At 35.2% G+C, this 21,575-nt stretch overlaps 1 protein-coding gene across 6 annotated transcripts in view; it reads right to left on the reverse strand.

Annotated features, from left to right (window-relative positions):
* The window catches only part of ATP8A1 (ATPase phospholipid transporting 8A1), a 115,877-nt gene that overhangs the window by 75,773 nt on the left and 18,529 nt on the right, over positions 1–21,575 (reverse strand). The window contains exons 5-13 of one of the 6 annotated variants that reach the window (XM_063401853.1): positions 18,592–18,637; positions 14,747–14,787; positions 11,110–11,183; positions 9,376–9,445; positions 8,657–8,784; positions 5,377–5,488; positions 4,408–4,573; positions 3,427–3,554; positions 731–808 (exon numbers count right to left, since the gene is read on the reverse strand). In XM_063401853.1, the coding sequence (XP_063257923.1) occupies positions 731–808; positions 3,427–3,554; positions 4,408–4,573; positions 5,377–5,488; positions 8,657–8,784; positions 9,376–9,445; positions 11,110–11,183; positions 14,747–14,787; positions 18,592–18,637 (843 nt within the window). Of the gene's footprint in view, positions 1–730; positions 809–3,426; positions 3,555–4,407; positions 4,574–5,376; positions 5,489–8,656; positions 8,785–9,375; positions 9,446–11,109; positions 11,184–13,737; positions 13,845–14,746; positions 15,023–18,591; positions 18,638–21,575 lie in introns of those variants that run through there. The other 5 variants (XM_063401852.1, XM_063401855.1, XM_063401854.1 and 2 more) reach the window with 5 other exon arrangements.

Below are 21,575 nucleotides of genomic sequence, written 5' to 3' on the forward strand. Positions count from 1 at the left end.
TTTTCCACGGCAAAAGTTGGTCACCACCAGTGGACCAGAAAGTTTAGTATGTTTTTAAAGCCAGACTGCAAATACAATTTGCAGTCGAAAGAGCAAATACCATGTGTAGTTCTTCTAGAAGCACACCCTCTGCCCCAGGCACACTTGTACTAAGTTGTACTTCCTAATTATGAAGAACATATAACAAGTAATGTCTTGTGACAAGTCAAACTGATTTTATAGTATTAAGACAACTTCAATACACAAAGAAGAACTAAGCCCAAATTTCTAGGGTTTACTTCAGCCATAAGCCCCCATTCCATCCATAGGTCCCAGTCTTTAGGGCAAGAAAAGAGGATATGTATAGAACTGTGACTCAAACCTAAGATACTGTCTCTTCTGAGGAATGCAGAGCACGTGAAAAGGAATGACATACTGAAGACACATTTTATAATAAGTGTATGTACTGAGACTAAATTTTGTGCCACAGACAGCCTTAATGCTCAAAATTCCTTGGATTTTGTAACTTTTTAACACTTCAATCTTCTGTGATTACCACATGCACATTGATATAGAGATTGCTCAGGTAATACTGGTTTTAATTCGCTCATAATTCAAAATATTATTAAAAATATCTGACAAAACAAAGAACAGAAATAAGGAAATACTAAAGCAAGAATAGATTTTTTAAAAATAAATCTCACATGAATAATTTCAAGACAGAGTTAGAACCAGTAATTCTTTTATCTACCTGTCCAAGTTCTTCATTGAGATTGGAAGTACGAGCCATTGCAGCAGTGTCCGTAGGTTCATAGTGCATGTCTATATCCTAGAGATAAGAAAAAGTACATAAATTTAAAAATCTGTCTTCCAAGACTTCTTAAAAAAGTCAAGTACATAAATAGGAAAGTTAAGTGTAGAAGAAAAGACCAAATGTGAATAGATCTACCCAAGACTGTTTCAACATGGGAAGCCACAGACACTATCAGATCACTTCCAAGAATCCCCAGAAGAAATAACATTTTTTCACAGGTGATTTTGCTCAGATTATTTCTAGTGATCAGTATTATTGAAAAACTGTTGACCCTCATATTTAAAATTACTTTAGCAACAAGCAGAAATACTTTACTTTGACTCTTAGGGGAGAAGTCAGTCTTACCTACTTCTCTTGTATGCACAACCAGTCATTTCTAAATAGCAAGATAAATATATCTTGAGATAAAAACATAAAGATAAATTTGAGAGTACACAATAAACGTAAGATACAATTCACATGCTGTGAGTTCTTTTCCTCTTACTTGTTAAATAAACACCAGAGTTTGTTTTTAAATACGGTAAAAGATTGAAACATTGTCAAACATGGTAACATAGTGCAATAGATTGCAGATGACCAACTGCTCCATACAAATATAACCTACACACAAAGAGAAATATGACTTAAGATAATGTCCAGAGTCCCAGATAAGAATAAATTAAAGGCAACTAATCCCTCATAATGAGAAATTGGGGCAGGAAGAGAAGTTGAAACTGCCTTTCTGATTTCTTGTATAAACAGTGGAAATCTACACATTCAAGATGGGTCTCTGTTGAATATCTCTTTTTAAATACAGAGAATTAAGGACGAATTTAATTGCATTCTTCAATTTGTTAACAGTTTGTTTTACAGTACAAAAAAAATTAAGAAATTGAAACCAGCTGACTGCTCACAGAAGTATTTAACTTTTAAAATAAAGCATATGCTTCACCTGCTACTTCACATGCATTCTTATCTATATCTCCATGACATATCTCACACATACAAATCTATTTCACACATTTGATCAAGGAATCGGATTAAAGTGTTCAAAATGCTATGATAAATTTACATTTGGAAAAAAATGTAAAAATGGAAGGCATGTTTGTTTACATGGCTTTAAGGAAAATCGCTCACTCCCACCTCTGTAGCATCAGAGTAAACCCATCATATTCCCCACTAATTCATTAGGAAAAAAAAATTTAAAGGATACCAAAATGATATGGATATATTTCAAAAGTGGTAATACTAGCAGACAGTGCCTTTGTACAATAAACCCCACTCCATTAAACTAGGGTTGTGCTTGGAAAACAAACAACAAGCAAAATGCCAAAGCAAAATGCCAAAGTCTGGAAAGAAAATATGAAATTGGACAAAACTCCCCAGCACTGCAAAACACATTCTTCTCATCATTCAGAATGAAACTAATACCTGAGTATCAATGACAAAGTAAAAAGCAGAAAAACACTGTCAGAGACTGAAATGTCACAGTTCATGGCTTAAACATTGACGTGAAAAGCTGCACCACCAAGCCCACCTAGAATGGGCCCCCTGAGTGAAACCTTGGACTGCAAGTTAAGCTGCCTAAGAGAACTTGAGATAAGATAGTGACACTTTTGTTCAATCATCTCAAGACTGGGAAGAAACAGATAAGGCTGGGAGAGCATCCACAGGAGGGCAAGCCCAGCAGCTGTCCCAAAAATCATCCCTCCCTAGCTTCTGGCTCTCAACCTTATCTCCTGCTGCCAGGTTTGCACAGACTCCCCCACCACCAAGGGAGGAGGAGGAGGGCCTTGGGTGTGTGATGCAACCTCTGGTCAGAGGTAGTGAACACCTATCCTCCGTCACACAAACTGGCTCGGCTGTGAAACAACCCCCCAGCACCCTAGGAAAGCCAAATCCACAGGACAATCGTGTGGGAGGCAGCTGAGGGGGTGTCACAACCATCAAAGACCCCCAAAGTGCTCCCCAGAGTCACTCGTGAGGCCTTGCCTCACAGCCCTGCACGTGATGCAGAATGATGCAACTCATCCAGAGTCTTGCCAGAGACAGTGTCAAACTTGCTCTGTTTCCACGTGGACCAGGCTGGTTAATTAAATGTTAATCCTTTGAATTCTACACCTTTTGGAGGGGGACCCACACCACCAAAAAGACCAGATGGAGAGGACCAATGACACGTCATTGGGACCCACAGAGGGGTGATATATTTCTACTTAATCTATCTCTCTCACTCTTCCCGTCCCCTCACCCAATTTTTCTATTTCCTTCTTTCTCTTTCATTTACTGTTAGATAAAATGTATCAATTTTTTGGTATCAACATTTAAACTTGTTTCCTTTTAATTATATTTTGGGGAATATCTGAACCTGAGGTTTTTATCTGCAGTCCACAGATGGCTCACTTTGCTCCTCTACAATTACTGAATCACAACAAACATGCTCCAAAAATAAATCTGGTGCAGCTATAAGAGCTATTCATTCATAACTAAATGAAATAATTTATTATTACCTCCTCAGATTCCACTAATAATAAATAAACAGCATTTAGAAAAAGTCTGGAAAAAATGTATACATAGACAAGCACTCCATCATTTCAGTTGCTTGTGAAACATCTGATTTTAGAAATCATAATGCATAATATAACAATAATATTTACCCAATTTATGAAATATGCCTGGATAAATTTAACGACTTCAAGTGTAACCAACAAGCTGATTGGAATTAGATTATTGAAGAGAATGATAAAAGTCAAGAAATTCAATCCAAAGTTGCTTGCTCCACCATCTGCCAAAAAACAAAGTAATCAAATAAATATTTGAGACTATAGTATATACATGCAGTGTATTCAAAATATTGCATTAATAGCTGTTTTTTAAAGTGTGCTAAGGAGAATCTTCAGAATTAATTATGGGATCACTTGCATACACGTAAGACCTTCCCCAGAGTTAAGGATCTCCATTATAATAGCAGAGTTAAAATTCAGCAATCTTTGCAATCATCTCCAATTCCTGAACAACAAACTTACCAGCCATTCCCTCTTTTGCTATATTTAAGATCAAAATCTGGGAATATATAAGCAACTAAGTTCTAAACTCAAAATATTACAGTTTTATATTTTGAAAGGGGAAATATATAGCGGAATGAATTTTTTCTCCATCCACCTTCACACAATCATATACTCTTCCTCAACAGAGCAAAATGCTTTCAAAGAGGTAAATTCACACCCCATGATTTAAAAAATCAGAAAAATCACTGCAGCTTTAAATGTAATCTAATTGTAAAAGCTCAAGGAGGTTTCAGTCTGATGTCTTGGAAGCTGACTGTTTATGCCAGTGGACTGCTGATGCAGACCTTGCTGAGCTGCATAGATGGAATGCCTGAGAGAAGTAGAGACAAACAAATCATCTCGTCCTTCTTGAATTTAGCATGAGCTCAGATAGCAGAGTAAGGTAAATTTTATACTTGCTGTGATATACCTAGCCTAAAGACTTTAGTCAACAAACAAAGAAGAGAGATTGACAAAAAAAACACAAGGGAAGGTGCAAGGTGCAAGGTGCAAGGGAAGGTAATCATCCTCCTTTCCAAATATGAAAGGTAATCAAATACTAAAATATAAATATAATATTTTAAATCTTACAATTTAGATCTAGATACCAGTCTCTTCCAGTATGCCTTCGGTTCCATATAGCTGAACCAATAGAGCAGATCAAAGACATGGCAATAAGGATGCAGAACAAAATCAAAATCTGAATATTCGTAATTCGTTCCACATTAGACATTTTAAGAGGTGGACTTGTTGAATTCTACAAAAGACAAAACCCAACAGTGGCTATTAAATATTAAATGAGGTAACACAGTTCTTGCTTTTCATATTACTTGTTACTGTATCCTTTTCTAAATAGTCTTCCAAATACATTATCATCATCATAAATGCCCTAATTCTTTTACTTAAAAAAAAACCCAGAACAACCAATTTATAAGTGTATGAATTGGAACTTTAGAATTGTGTTGCAAGAAGTTAACACCAATAGCTAACAGTAAACATTAAAAGTTAATGTACATGCACCTTGTCAGTGCAATAGAAGACAGCTGCTAATACAGAGACACTTTTTGAAGTAACTACTTTACAAATTAGAAAAGCAATAAATAAGGCATGAATGACCGATCTGAAATTCTTTTTTCTCAACAGGTGCATTTCAATTCTGACATTTCAAAACACATTAGGCAAAGTAATTTCAGTCTCTTCCCTCCTTTTGTTTTCTGAAAGACTGATTACTTTGTACTTGAAAGAAAGCCCCACAAGAGGACTAGTTTTAGGAGCAGTCAAAAATAAAAATGACAAACTATGATAACAAACTTGCTAATAAAGAGTTTTCAAAGCACAAGTTACAAGACAGAATCAATGAATATGCTTACTGGTAGAAAAACTACTTTGGGACTAAGTGACTAACAAGAAATTGCTTTATTTTTATTATTTTAATTCATTTGAAAGATGCTCTATTATTGACATTTTAGTACTATATTGAATCAAGCCATGTAGCTGTACTGTGGAATGGCAAATTAAGGTAACAAAACAGACAGGTCAGGCAAAATCCAGGTGACAAACCTGCATAAGTTTTGTGTCATGTCCAGTATAGACAACTATCCCGTGAACCCACTGAGTATTTCTCAACTGAGCTCCTCGTAGAAGAATCTGATCAGATCCCAATGGAACAGTACTAGAAGTAAGAAGTTTTACATTTTAATACTAAACCAGTCAATGTCAATGAATAAACTTAATCAGCAGTTGTTAAAAGTAATTTCTTAGAATTTACATGATTATTGTTAATAGGTTAGGAATTTAATTCTCACAGTTAACTTTTTGGGAGTTTTGACAGAGAAAACTATACAGATAAAAACCAGGCCAAAAATACATTTTCGAAAGTACTACTTACCACTTAATTTTTATTATGGACTACTAATTTTGATATAGTACTACTAACCAAGCATACTGAAAGTAAAAGTGTCTAATTCTCCTGTGATTTATGATTATAATTTTTTTCCTAAACAATCTCTTACAAAATTGATTCTCAAACCAATTTTCAAATGAAATAATTTTGTGAACTCTCAACTTAGTCCACTCTTCTAGTGAAATAATCATCCTTCATGAAAACAGTTACTTAACATTCACAGTAATATTTCATGCGCCTTCTTTAAACTGCAAAACCAGGTATATTTTGTTCTGCTATTCTTTTAAAACTGTGTAATAAAGGAGTGATATACCCTCAAAAACATGAGAAACATTTAATTGTCTTAAATTCAGACAGCTGCCATTATACATATAATATAGGTCAAGTTTTTCTTAAAATACAAAAGATTTAGATAATTATTACTCTTTGCCACAGACAAACATGCCCTGTTTTAGTACTTTTCTTCCTATGAATAACAACTGGCAGTTCACAGTTGTCAAAAGTGCTCTAGTGTTTGGAATTCTTACCTACAGCTACTATCTCTATTTGTTTGAAAGCAATACATTATTAAGATCACAAATTAACTGATTAAGGAGAGCAGCTGTATCTCTGATATGTAAAATATAAGGCATCTGAAAAAGCCATGATATTAAATAGCATTTTGGGTAGGTCAAAGAGTATAATCAGGGTATGGAAAGCCCAGATGTGCCAGGTGTCATGTGACAAACACTCAACATTGTCATCACACTCTGCTCTAATAAAGTGACAGAGATCTCAAGTGTCTTATTTCCCAGCCTCAGCCTTCTTAAAACTGATCCAGCACATCTCATTTCTCTTGCATTTTACATAAACTACTGACTGTCAGCAACGTGCTTGGGGTTGTATTCAGTAAGTGATGTTCTCAATGGGGAAAGATGCTTTTAGGATACTTTCCTGGCAGAGGGCATATTAAGAGCAAGTAATTTCTGAGAGACATAGGAAAACTACACAACAAAATGTTTTTGTTAATAAGTATACTCCAATCTGATCCAAAATTTTAAGAATGTCTTCAGGAAAACATACACTTTAGGCCTAGATAAGCAGAATCTGATCTTGTTTTGCTCAATCCCCTCATCATTCACCAAGCCACTGTCTAGTCATATAAACCAGGCTAAAGAACTTTTCTCCTTTCTCTAGCTAATTTCATTTCATGGATTAAAACCAAGCTGATATGCTTCTGTATACTCATAAGTATAATAAAGAGATGCACACTTTGGTGATAAGGGTTAGCTCACTCAAAGGCTGAAGATAGCAAGAAAACTTTTGCCTCCTTTAGTTCACAGGTTTAGCCAAAAGGCAAAATACCTGCAATGGTGTTCTGTCTCCTTGAATACAGAGTATCCAAAAGAAAAAAAGAAAACCTTTTTTTATTTTTTTGAGTTGCTCTCCCACCAAGGGAGAAAGGAAAGACTGAAAAGGTCAACATGATACAACATTTATGGCACTCCAATGACTTACATTAATTGAAAGAAGACAGAGACACATTTTCAGTATCCTCTATTGCTTTTGCACATATGTTAAGATGGTAACGGATAAAGTGTAAATCACAACATAATGTAGTAGGAAGGTGTAAAGATCTGGACAAATAAATATCAACTAGATGAATTTTCACTTCCCCTATTATGGGCAGAAAAAGAACATATCCCTGATTTTTCAGGTTGAGGTAAGGCCAAGATCCAAAAAGAGTTACTTACCTGCAATTCTTTTTCACTGAAGGTAAATATTATATTAGAACCACACTTTTGGAACTATACTACTGCACAGAAACTATAGGCAAAATATTCCAAAACAGAATTTCTCAAATGAAAAATTTCTTGACCAGCAGATGGCGTCCTCCTACACATTCTTGAGGCATAATAGCCATCAGCATATTCAGTAATTATTTTTTAATCAAAATTTAAAAATTAAATTATTAGATTAAAAAGGAAAGTATGTTTTTCCTTCTAGCCAGGGAGGAAGAATGAACGTGTGGATCTGTTATAACTATTACCTTCAGAGAAGAATTACAGGTAAATGTTTTTCTCTTCTTAATGACAAGTACAGTGGAATTATAATAGATCCACACTCTTGAGACTGAAAAATCCCGGAATGCATCTGGAAGAAATCAGTAAATAAAAAATGGAATATTAAGGGGGAAAAAAATAAGAGGTATTTAGTAATTAGTTAGTAATATATGTATCAGCCTAAAACCACAAACATGAACAATATTGGATACGGAGAAGTACATACCTACCAAATAAATAAGAAATACTGTAAATCTTTGGGAATGAAGGATTCAGCAATTTTGGATCTAGCAATACATCTTCTGTGAATCCACAGAGGATTCTGAATATCAGTATTTGGTAAGCATTTCAGTATTTTAAGATTTTTTAAGCAGTTATACAAGCATGTATATTCTAAGTCCACACTTTCTATTTTTAAAGGAACATACTTTAAGTAAACTAAGGTATTACATGTTTTTCAGCTACCAAATTAGAGAATTTGAGGTATACAGCAATGGACTCTGTTCCACTCCACACTTAGATAAGTGGAAGAAAAGAACAACTAAAAAAAAAAAAAAAAAAAAAGACAAGAAATTATTTCTATTCAGCTTCTCTAACAGATGACATGCTTAAGAAGTGAGTCACCAGGTACACATTCCAGAACTGTCAGAATTTGATTAGCAGTCTCTTCTATTATTAATACCTAACACTTTCTGAAGGACATCTAGTAAAACAACTCAAGCTGTAGACATTAGAAGTAAGGTTTTATGCTTCTAGTTTTTCCAGAGTAAAGTCTAGCAGAGAATACATAAAAAAGATCTGCTATTCATATTTTCAATTCAGTAGTTTAAGAACATATGTAGCTGTCTACTGTTAGACTGAATCTCCCAAGTTCTTCTTCCTTGTATTTACATACCCATGCCCTTCCAGTCTGATGTTTCCAACAAAGTCGTAGAGATGTCGGTTCGGGCTCTCACACTCAATTCTGCCAGAGAGCTGCATCAACCTTTCTGTGTCCTTGATGTCTGATGTTAATGGCAAACCCTGTAAACAAAATTCATTTGTCATGATATTAAAAAAACTATCCAATAACAAATCTACATATTATAAATCTAATAGCAAGACCATGAAACAATCATCCTTATGGGAGCAAAATGGACCAGCTACACTTTACTGTTGCAACTGGGTGCCACAGTGAAAAAGTCACCTTGGCATCTGAAAATGACCAAGACAGGGTCCTAATCCATCACAGAGCTCAGCAAGAGTGTCCCTGCATAGTGACAGCACACTCAGTCAAAATCTTCTATTCCCTACTTGTCCCTGAAGGACAATCCTGGCCCCATCAGCTGCTTTCTGCAGGGCCACTGCCTCATCATCTGTTCTCTAGAAACAAAGCCAGTACAGAAACTACTTATGTTTCTACCCATACTCCCAATGAGAAACCCTAAAACAAAGCACAAAGAATTATTTAGAAGTAACCACTCATTCCTCGACTTTTATGATGCCAATAATCCACAGCTTTTTATAAAAACCACTAAAACTTCAGAGTCTTCTAAAACATCCATAATGTAATAAAATGTTTTTATAAACAACAGACAATAACAGTATTAATATTCTCAAAAATGAAATTCCTACCTGTCGAATTTTTAAGTTTGTCTCACCATCTAAGTTAGATGTTTCAATGTAGCACATGGCCTGCGGTTCACTATTAAGAAAAAAAAAAGTCCTGAATTCAAAATTATAATGGCAAAATCCATAAACTTCCTGTAATCTCGTAATATTTATGCAGTTATGTCTCATCAAATCTTCAAAACCAGAATAACTTACAGCCAAATCTATAAAAACTAACAGTACTTTACATTTTCAGAGAAGTTTGCCAAAGCCTATTTTCTTAAATGAAACATTGATAAAAGCACTGTACACAGTAAAAGTGTTCTGTCTTTACACATGACATGATGATATGGGCACAGTGTAATGCATTTGTAGTGCTTACTAGTGCAGGCAGCAGGAGTTTGAGATACCAAAGTTTCCTTGCAAAAGGTTTTCTTACAAAAGAAGTCTAAATTACAGATAACATAATACAGTTTTTGAAATATATACTCCTTCTGTCATTTCAAAAGCTTTTTTATAAATTAGAAGCTTTAGGTTCACGCAGAATATTGCTACTTGAATGCATCATCTATTTGACAGACACCAAGAGACTTCTAAATTGCTTCAGTCAGCTCCCATTTTCTGGGCATGAGGACAGAACACCTACTGTTTAAATCAAAGACAGAAAGAAGTTTTGATTCTGAAAAGGATCCAATAAGTCATAAAACCCCCTTAACACTTAAAAGAATACAGGTTTACTCTCTTTATGTGAAACGCTTCTAGTGTTTTCCTTCCTTTCAAGAAATTCGAGCATCAATTATTTTTAAAATTTCCTTTATTAATGCAACAGTGGCTACAGATAACTGACTTAATTTTAGATTATTAAAGAATAACGTTAAGTAGGTTATTTTAACACAATTTTGTAAAGTACAAGCATCCAAATGTGAAAATTTATCAAAAGGTACATTCAGGCTACTGAATGAGTTTGTTCTTGGCAAACTTCTCTAAAAATATAAGTAACTTTTATTAGCCTGTTTGGATAGAACCACCAGTGTAAGACACTTCCACAATTCTAACTTTTTTATTAGTTAACAATAAAAACCAACCAATATTTTTGTAAAGCACTTTAAAAACAAACTAAGGCAGCAAAGACATTTCAAGTGAGACACATGCTTAATTGCAATAATTGTAGCAGATTACAGTGACCTCCAAAGTAAGCTACACTTAGATCAAGGCAGGTCCATTGATTGGTTAGGGAAAAAACAAAGTGTGTTAAGAGTGCAGACAATAGCATAAAGCTGACATGTCTAAGAAACATGCATTTTGTCACAATACACAAGAACAACGCTGCTTTTGCCACCACATGCAGCAGAGATTGTGCAACATCCAAGTTTGTGCAGAGGGTCCTCTACCAGTCCTACCAATGTTTAACTACATTCTTTGCTGAAAATAGCAAGCTCGTAGAAACATGGGTATTCCTCTTAAACATATATTTAACCTGGTGTTTAACTGGGTTTATTTAATGACAACTTGTTCGATAAAATTTTACAGGGGTAGTGTAAAAACCAAGAGGAGTGAAACAATTTTAACTTCTTGAAGTGTTTTTGTGTATTTTCACTTTAATGACCTGTACTTGATAAAAGAACCCTGATTTTATAATGTAGGTTTTGTTGGAGAAAGGCGAATAGCAAAGCAAAGGCTATCAACATGGCAGTGTTACTGATATTTGGTACATGAGGACCCACATACACATATCCTGTGCAACTACTTTATTCTAACCTTGAGGACAGACTGATGAGATCAGCTGGGAGATGTTCCCCATTGGTCACTTTCACTACTTCCCCTACTGCCACCTACACATCCCAGTTTGAAATGATTAGAACAGAAAAATAAGTGACAAGGAAAAAAAAAAAAACAACAAACAAAATAAAACAAATGAACAAAGACAAAAAGACAGAAATTGAAATTATTATTCAAACAATACATGTTAATTAAAATGTCTGATGACAATTTTTTCAAAATCTATTTTAATCAGGTCAGAAAGAAAAGAGATACAACACTTTCCTTTTTACTCAAGTGGTTTATTTTACTGTTAGGCACAAAGTTTAAGCTGCAGGATACACTGACATTGTATGTAAACGTAAAAGTGTTAAGCTTATTTTTCAAGTGACCAAGTTTCTAGCCACTCCATACATCAATTAAAAAAATTAAAGCCACAACAACAGATTTTCCACCAACTTTTCTGAAGAGCCAGGTAGCAAGTACCTTTTCTATGTAGACATGCTGAGAGTTATTTTATATTTTTATATTTTTTTCCAGTTCTGTAAATTTCACACTGAACTTGCAAGAACCACATAGAATTAAATTTCAGAGGTTTGTGTCCTTCACTGTAAGAGAATATAATTAATATCTTCTAAATTAAGATCTTCTAAAATAATTAAGATCTTCTTTTTCTCCAGAAGCTGCTATTGCTGGTAAAAAGAATGTATTATTAGTATTATTAGTTTGAATTAAAATCAGGCCCACAGACTCACATTACTTTTGGAACCTAAAATGTAACTGGGCATCAGTAAAGACCTGAAAGCAAAATTCATGAGGGTCTTCCTGAAGAAACATGGCCATATGGAGATGAGAGATGGAGGACAGCACCTGCCAGTGGGCAGGCAGAATTAGAGGTCATGTAGTAGTACAGACTTCTCTCCTGGAAGAAAGGCTGAAACAGGATCCTAGTAATATAAATAGGGAAGAAGTTTTAGCTATAAGAAATGCCTGAACCAGCCTTAGAAGAGCAATTGTGATTCAAAGAGTCCCCATTGCAAACTGGATCCTAGAAGAAAAGCCGACAGGAAAATTCAGTGTGAGCAAAAGTCATAGTTGGAGACACATAATGTGCTCTAATAAGGGCACTAAAGAGAGGCTAAACAAAGTGGAAATAGTCCTGACCAAGTCCAGTAGCAGCTAACACTTATTTTCACTGTCAGCTCATGATACAAGATTCCTTCAGTGGTACAAGGACTGCAAAGTAGGCTTTTCAGGCAGTTGGTATTTTCCTGTGTGTAAACAGTATCCTCCAAATTTAAAAGGGCAGAACTGTGAAAACACCTAGGAATAGACTCAAATTTACGGGGCTACTCAGGAAGACTATGAAGAAGATGCTCTGAGAGGATGTAATCTCTTCAACCTGCAAGACACTATGGTTAGCATGACAGAAGCTATTATCAGGCCAATAGAAAGAGTCCTTGCTGCATGGTGTATTGCCTGCAAAGATCTTGGTGGAGAATTTATAAATGCTTCTGAAAGTACAGAAGTAAAAGGTTTACAGAGGACACACAACACAAGCTAAGTTATGACTAACATTATTAGCACTGAAGACAGACTGTGGGGGAAATTTACAGTATTTTCTGAGAACTCCTTTACTCTTGATAGTAATTTATTAGAAGTGTTTTAGAAACAGCTACACTTAATTTTGAGATATAATGGAAGACAAAGAAACAGTGAACTCGTCTATACCACAGTCTGTCAACAGAAACACACAGGATCCTAACTTTATTAACTGAAAGCATGAGTAGATTAATTAACTTCAGTGGGGTCATAGAGGGTTTATACCTAAATCATATTCATACACATAACACTTCTGCTTGTGCCAGAAAAAAAAATTACAATACATTCACATTTACATAATATTCATTAAAAAGGATTCTTAGAATATGTTGTCTGTTGACCTGATCAAATAGATGTTGAAAAAATGTGCATCTCCCACTTAAGATGTGGATTTCTTAAATAAAACTGTCCAAGGAAATGATGATAAACAACCTCTGATTGTCCATGTAACAAGGGTCACAGCATGACATGCTAAAAATTAAGTCTTGCTTTCAACTGATTATTATTCATAATACTGATAATTGAAGAACTGATAATTATTCATAATATATATATTAGATAATAAAGTGAGTGTTCAGACAGTGCTAATTTGATGACTCATATCTCATGTTCACTTTTTTCCCTGATTCAATTATCAAAATGGAGATTATATAATTTAAAAACCATTTCTGTTCCCTGTAATATATTCATTTTGATTTACTTATGTATGAAATTTGTTGGGTACATATCAAAAAGCCAACATGGTTAAATATGCCAGTTGAGGTCCAATTTTTAGACAGAGAAGCAGCCTTTTTTGTATTATATCCAACAACAAAATTAACATACTACATTTTTCTTACAGGTAAATTGAATGCTAGTGTAATTTCAAAACTGCAGTTGTCACAGTTTAAAAAAAACCAAAACATTGCCTCAAATGATAAACGACCAAATGAACACAAGATTACTCTTCAGAACAGCAGCGCTTTGTTTATTCTTTATTTCCTTGGAGCAATCACAAATAAATAAATGCAGGGTAGAGAAACCAACCTCTACACTATAAGCATCAGTGGGCATCTCTACCTTGATGAGAGCAGTACAGTGTCAGCAGGTATATACTCTTTGCCTTTTATTATAACTATATCTCCAACATCTACCTGAAAGAAAACTGGGAATTGGTTAATGGTCTCAAACAAGATGTATTATATCCTTGTTTTAAGCACAGTAAATATTTACCTGCTGAATTTGCTAGCAAGATGGTTAGAAACTCACACACTTAGAGAAGTTAGACTGTACAACTGGAGTTCTGTCAAAAGTTATTGGAATTCTTTGGAAATCTAATCTTTAATAAGCCTAATTAGCCAAATAAGCCTAATTTTTAATAGCCTTCTCTATGCAGTTCTTTAATTTGCTGGGTTTGTAAAATACTTTAATTAAAGACTGAAGTTGAGTTAAAGAAGAAATTAATCTTACCCAAGACTGCAGGTGTTTTGCATCACACGACATCCTTGCTTCTTTAAAGGTATAAGGCAATTTAATCTGAACCTTGCCTCCAAATTACAGTGGGTCAAATTTTCTTCAGATTTTCAGGTATAGAAACCATTAAAACTAAGTGACTAGACAGTAGCATAACATTTAGTTCTTGAAAGATGCCTTTAAGAGTTGCTTCCTAACCACCACATCAAAGTCTTTAAAGTTCTCATGATTTAGACAGATCAAGTTCAACAAATACACAAAGTAACTAGTTTCCATAAAGAAGTTTCTGTCTTGGCAAACCACATTATACTAATGAAGTGAGTAATTTTGCCACAGTCATCATATTATTCAGCTTATTTCCACTGAACTTAACCAGTTTGGGCTCATGCCATCAAAACTGACTTGACCTCAAAGTATGTTTGGAGAGACAAAGGTATCAACAAAGAAAAATAAAATACAAGAAATGATACATTTCCCATAATACCAGTTATTTTTTATCATTAACAATGACAATTAAAATGGAGAAATACAACAAATATTAAATATGCATTATGTTCTAAAAGTGACCAATAAAGACACACACCTTTTCCCAGTGGACAATCTCCCATGCACCATTTCGTAGTACTAAAAAAAAAAAGAAAAAATATAAAGGATTTTCCAGTCGTATAATCTAACTGCAGTATACAGGTATGTGCTAGATTCCTTATGAAAAGCCATACAGACACATCTCAGACACATCTCATTTACATAATATTTTAGAGCATGCCTTGTTTCTATGAATTCAGATCAAGCATTTCAATATATAGCACATACTCTTTATAACAGTTTTTGTACCATTGAATGTTATTACAAAGTCAATTAGAACATTTTACAGGCCTTGAGAATCAAATAAATCTGATATAGATTTTTATGATAATGTGTTTTCCAAAATAAATCAGTAATTGGAAGAAAAAGTTCCAAAGTTAAAAAGTTTTGAAATTACTGGGGAGGTCAAGAGGAATATATTCAATATTCCAAAAAGTGCCAGGAGGCTCACTAGAGTTTATCTATTCTGTTGTTATTGTCGTATCAGAGAACTTCAGGATCACTACAGTCACATCCTCCACAAATATACTGAAAATACCCCATGCTATTTAGAGTAGTATTTAGTATAGATTTTCCCTGCTAGCCAGAATTAATACTGTAACCACATTCCACTATTCTAGTGTTAAGTGTTACTATTATGATACAAAAACCATGCCCTGTTGCCAGTTAATTGCTGAGACTTTATTTTCAGAGAATAATAAAGGTAACATTTTTTAGCCCCAGTTACTGAAAATGGATGTGCAAAAGGAAAAAGGAACATACTGCTATGTATCAATACTCAGATAACTTTATGAGATTGTTCCCTTTCACTGGGTTTTCTAGCTTTGAAACCATCAGGAAGCAAGAGTGTGCTGACTTCAAAAAAGTGGATTAAAATCTGGGACTATATACAGCCTTTACATTTAAGTCTTCCTGGAAGTTCTGTCCAGAACCCTTCCTTTCCCCACATCTCTTAGTGTTGATATGTTCAGGGCAATGATAGATGGGGCAGTCTCCCTCTCTGACAGTAAGCAAGGTATGTCAATGACTGCCTCACCAACCAGCTGATCATCATACAAGACCTATTTTGACAAACCATTCCCCTCCACTGGCAAAACTACAAATTCAGTGTGATGACTGGTTGTAACACTGCCCCAAGGAACTTAAGACATTTGATAATTGTGTTGCCAACTACCTATTTCCATCCCCTTGTGTCAGCAACACAGCTTATAATACAGCAATACTGATTTGTGGGGCCATGGCACCAATCAGATGAAAGAACTGATGAGAATTAAAAATATACCTTGCAGCAATCCAGGCAATTAAATTTCCAAAACAGTTACAGTACAATAACTGCCACTGGAGTTGTGCAGGTCTGAAATATGTCACCAGATGTGGCCAGGGGCTCTGTAAGAAGGGTCTTCTGGCTGCAGAGGGAAGGTTCTGTCCTGCCATCACTGCAGGCCAAGGTGCATGCCCTCACTGCTTCATGCATGCTGCCTCCAGGGTCTTCTGGACCCTTTCATGAGCCAGTTTAATTCACTCCATGGAAGGACACTATCATTTTTTGTTTCTGGATTTGTTTCTGGCTGATTTAACTGGTTAAACATGAAAACATGCTGAGCCACCTGAAATCTCAAGAGTACTCTAACCTTAGTTTGATCTGGTAAGATTTTAAGGAAAATTAACACACACTAACATTCAGTTAAATGCATTTTCTTATGAGAACAAAGAAAGAAGTGGTGTTGCTATGCATCTTTTATATAATGGCTAGGGAACTTGTACCTTAAAGCCTTCTTCAGCCTGACTTTTGCATTTGTATCTCCCACTTTTCAGCTGTCTCTAACAGCTAATTTTCAAAAGCATTTTCCATCTGCACTACAGAAGGCTACTTCACCACAGTACAGAAATGCAGATTTCAGCCTGTCAGAATGTCTGATGGTGTCCTGCTGTATGATACATGTATGCAGCTTGAGGCAACAAAAATCATCCCCAATGCAGCCTAACATATCCAAATCCTTTGCAAAAGGCATTTTTATAGTAAACTTTGGAAAGTCAATTACTTAAGGCTAACTGGGATACATATCATCATTAAGGAACAGAAATTTGAATGGGGACCCACATACAGAATCTACACATGCACATGTCATTTCACTAACAATTTTGTGTGTTTAAAAGGCAACCAAAGGTGGAGCTGCATATACAACATACTATGCACATCGCTGCTTTTCAGGGTCACAGAACTGCTGAATACATGAAAACAAAGTAAGAGTACCCACTTACTGATTAACTTCTTAATTATTGCTTTGACAATAGATTGTACTTGACAATACACTTAAAATTGCTTTGTCAGGATCATAGGATCAATGCTTCACATATGTGAATTCTGCATTAGCTTAAGAAATGTGTTTCTCAGTGCTACCAGTGTTCTATTTATCCTCATCACACATTTAACTTCCAAGATACTCTTCTGCATGCGTGGAACATTCAGGAATCTTAGGAACAGTTACCAAAGACCCTGATGAGAGGTAACCAAGAAGAGCAGGCAGAAAAGAGAGCAAACAAGCCTTTTATTAAAACTTTGTACACTCTGGACAAAAAGAAAAATTGAAAAGGGATTTTAAGATTTCACCGCCACCAAAACTGTTGTTTGCAATCTCAAAAGCTATGAGCGGTTAATTAAAGAATTTGGATGTCGATATTAAGTTTTCTTTGGTTTTTATGTATTGCTAAGAGGTTATCTGTTTCTTCAGGCCTGTCCTCTGGAGATTTCTATTTCTGTGATTTCAGTCAATAGTTTTGTCTCCCCATAATCTCTCCATACGTGCTATTGAGCTCAGTAGTTTCTACATGCTCAACAGTTTCCTAAGTTATCTTGCCCTACCAGGCCCCATAAATTTTACAGTAAAGATTTACATACAATTTAGGCAGGCTTTACAATTTATGTTTCTAGTATTTATCAGTGCTACGTAACTGTTTATCTTTAACTGATGACTACATTTCTCCCTAAGAAAAATTATGGTTATTTTTATTATATATTTAAAAGGATTCCATGTAAGATTTTTCTTTTGTGGTACTTTTTTGTATTTTCTGCAATCAAATTTACGTGACACTCATTTCTTCTCCTGTTTATAAAAAAAGAACTACTTCCATCAAGAGAGGTGTACCTCAGAACAAATAACATGAAAAGCTGAAGAGCAGCAAAGCAGGAACCTAAATTTTGACATCCTACCTGACAAGCATGTTTAGGATCCACTAATATCTCTCTCACTTTCTAAGCTAAAATAATGCCAGTTTTATACCACTTTTCTTTATCAAAATCTATTAAAAAAAACACATGCCAATGTTTTGGTCAGGGTACACTGGCTAAGTATCTCATCATTTCTGATCAAACTATTACATTGATTTAATAAAAAAAACCCAACAAATCAAATCCAAAAGAACTCCATTAGTCTCTATCCACAGTTTTGAAGCAGCATAGAGAGACAGTTCTATTTTTTTGATGCTTCCTTCCTATTGCTGGCTGAAAAAAATTGTATGTGTACTCAGAAATGCACAGTTTTAATTATAACATAGGCCCATTAAATATATATGTGATTACCATCTTTTAACAGTGACAGCATCACCTATGATAAATGATTAAATGCTCAAGTTTCTTAGGAACCTCACAACCTTAATCTAGAACATACTCTATTTTGTGAGGCTAATGTCACTGCAAATTATTATTTCAACTGTTTACATTACAAATTCTGAAGTAATCAGCACATGCAATTTCCCACTCAATTACATCAGCAATTAAAATTGTATTACTATCATGTGCAAAAATTCAACCTCCCCCACAAAAAGGTTAAAAAGATTTCCTACCTTGAGTTTGTTTCTTGTTCACCGCATTATCAGCTTTATGCCTTTTCTAAATGAAAAATGCAGAGTGGTTAAAGACTTCTGTTGGTAAGATAAAGTTTTCATACTTTTAATAAAAACTCCATCTATTAGCATCTCCCACTCATCTATTCAATAAACCACATAAAAATTTAAACAGGACTATTAATTACTCACGTAGTTATGAACACCAGGAAAGTCACATCCAGTTCCAGACTAATTGCATTGTACTAAAATATCCTTTCATGTGGGCAATCTCTATCTGGACATGTTCCTTACATAAGGAACTGGTGCATTTCAATACTCTAACTCTGCCCTTTCCTGGAACTGTGAGATGATTCTACCATAGCAAAGACCATGGAACAATTCTTCATCTAAGTGTCTCATACAGACATCTGAAGTCAGGCAATGACTGTGTAAACATAATGACTGCACTTCCACAAAGCTGCCTCCAGACTCCAACAACAGTAACAACCAGACAAACAATCAGCAGCACACCCCCCGCACAGGCGATGTAAAACCCCTCAGTTTTAATACAGCTGTGAGACATCTTTTAACAGTAATCCTTGGATACAGCTATTAACAACCAGCATTTTCAAGGTATGACCCAACTCAGATACGAAAAGCTTAGGAGAGCACTAGTTTAAACACACTATTTAGGACTCATGAACTCAGTGTTTCCTGAGCAGGAACATGTTTTAGAAAATTAATTTAAACAGAATTAACTGGTTTAGGTATACATTTTAAACAGACGCTCAGAATTCAAGCCTTTGTGATGCAAACAAAATCAGAAGCAATCTTGGAAAATGAAAGAAAAACAGGTCAAGGTACTTGAGTGATTTACTGCCAATAAAATGTTGATTTGACTCTGAGCTAGCAGCTCTCAAAAGGCTACCTTATAACTTTGCAAAATTGAAATATAATTTTTTACTAGATTTTCACAGATTACCAGCAGATTCTCCTTTTAAAAAGATGGCTGACTGTACAGATAAATAACCTTTGATCAAAGGGAAAGCATAACTTGACCAAAGCAGATGTGTATTTGCCCACAGGGTGAATCTCCTCCATTTTAAAAAGGTTAATGCCCAGTGTTATCTGAGGAATGACAGGTGAAAATCATTGGAAACAGCTGACGATCTAACACTGCATGTCACAAATCTTGCTAGCACCTTTGAAGCATATATGGGAAACACATGCTGTTCATGAATAATATCTCCTGCTAATGTTGTTCTTAGTATTTCATTACAGAAAAAGAAACATTTGGTTCTTGAGCTAAAAGTATTGTTTTGACAAGTGTATTTGTTGATATCAATAGACAATGTTCTCATCCAACAGCTTTACTACTAGAGGAAGATTACCATTCGTGGAGATCCTAGATATTTCACTGTGTAAAAAAACTGAGACATAATGAAAATCAATGGTTAAGGGAATACACTTGAATATTTTACTATGCAGGAAGTGGCCAGCTTTCTCAGCAAAAACCAGTACAGCTGTTTTGGTTTTAGGTATCTCTGTAGCATTTTGTAATCAGAACTTTATTTAGCTGGTATATGCAAAACCCACTATATTTGATCCCTGTCTTTCTCCCCTGCCACATTGAACTGTACACTTCAAGTTACAAAGAGCAAATGGTAGAAATAAATAACAAAAGAAAGGCAACTGCATGAGATAATTTTAAAAAGAACACTTTGGACAGTAGCAGAAGCCTCAGTTTTATATTTGCCTAGACACTGACAGATGGTGTAAGTCTATAAGCATTAACAGCAGAATGGTTAAAAATATCTAAAAGAACATGAATTGATTTTACATCTTTTTTTCAAAAGGGGTTTTGTTTATATAAAGAGAAAGCAACAAAGGCATTTCAGGGGAAGTTGACTGTAAGGCAGCAAAAACTAGAAATGCCAAATAGAAGAAAAATATTTAATGGAAACCTCACTGTATCTTGCAGGATCACTTAACTCTGTGACCCAGGAGCTTCATACATCCTAGGCAGTCTGTATCCTGCCTACCATCCATTCGCAGAGGTGACTGAGGAGAAAACCGAGCTGACCCTATCAATAAAGGCAGTATGTGACCAACCACTCTCCATTCCAAACCTCCTTTGCTGCTCAGCACGCTTCCTCTTGGTCATGTTTCTATATATACATTGTAGTTCTGCTCAAACACAATAAATCAGATGTTCCCAGGCACCTCACTATTTGTGTGCAAGGAAAGACTACACTACCTGCAACCCTTTCCAAAACTCAAAGAGAAGAGCCCACAAACAGGAATCCTACTCTAGTGGACAAGACATTCTGCTGTATCATGACATATCTGATGTCTTGTCGTTCTCATAACATACCTGCAGAACTAAAATAAAAGGAAAGCAGATAACAAAATTCTTAGCATCTAGAGTGATTTGATAAATAATTAAGATTAATTTCATTCCTTAAATACAAAAGGTACCATTTAAAAGACTCAATTATTTTAAGGAAGTTAGAGAGACAGGTTTCTATCATATGCTTTTAGTGAAGAGAGGGCAAGAAGGTACTCAGAAAACCCCAACATCTTTTGTATGAAGTGAAACAGAGACTTAAATTACTTTCTCTCCCTCAAAATAAAATATATCAGAACGAACACTTCTGTGTTGACAATGTCACGGTTCTTTTAAGGTTTTCTTTCAATACAAGAAGAAAGCAAAACAACCACTACAGACAGTGACTGGAAAGAGCCTAGAAAAGCCTGGCAAAGATGGAGGCACTGCCTAATAAGGACCAATCCTATGTCTGTTCCTGGCCATCAGGAGCAAGCAGATCACACTTAGCACCAAGAAAAGGCTAGCATTTAGGAAATGCTAACAGTAAATTGCACTGGGCTGGAGGAACAGGAAAAAAACATGCTGTCTAAAAAACCGTGAAAAGTCACAACAGTGAAACTAAGGATTTTATATATGTGATGTGAGAAATAAAGAGGTACATCAAATGCTTGGA

The sequence above is a fragment of the Prinia subflava genome, chromosome 7 (genome assembly GCF_021018805.1).
Source record: "Prinia subflava isolate CZ2003 ecotype Zambia chromosome 7, Cam_Psub_1.2, whole genome shotgun sequence".
In the NCBI taxonomy this organism is placed as follows: Eukaryota; Metazoa; Chordata; class Aves; order Passeriformes; family Cisticolidae; genus Prinia; species Prinia subflava.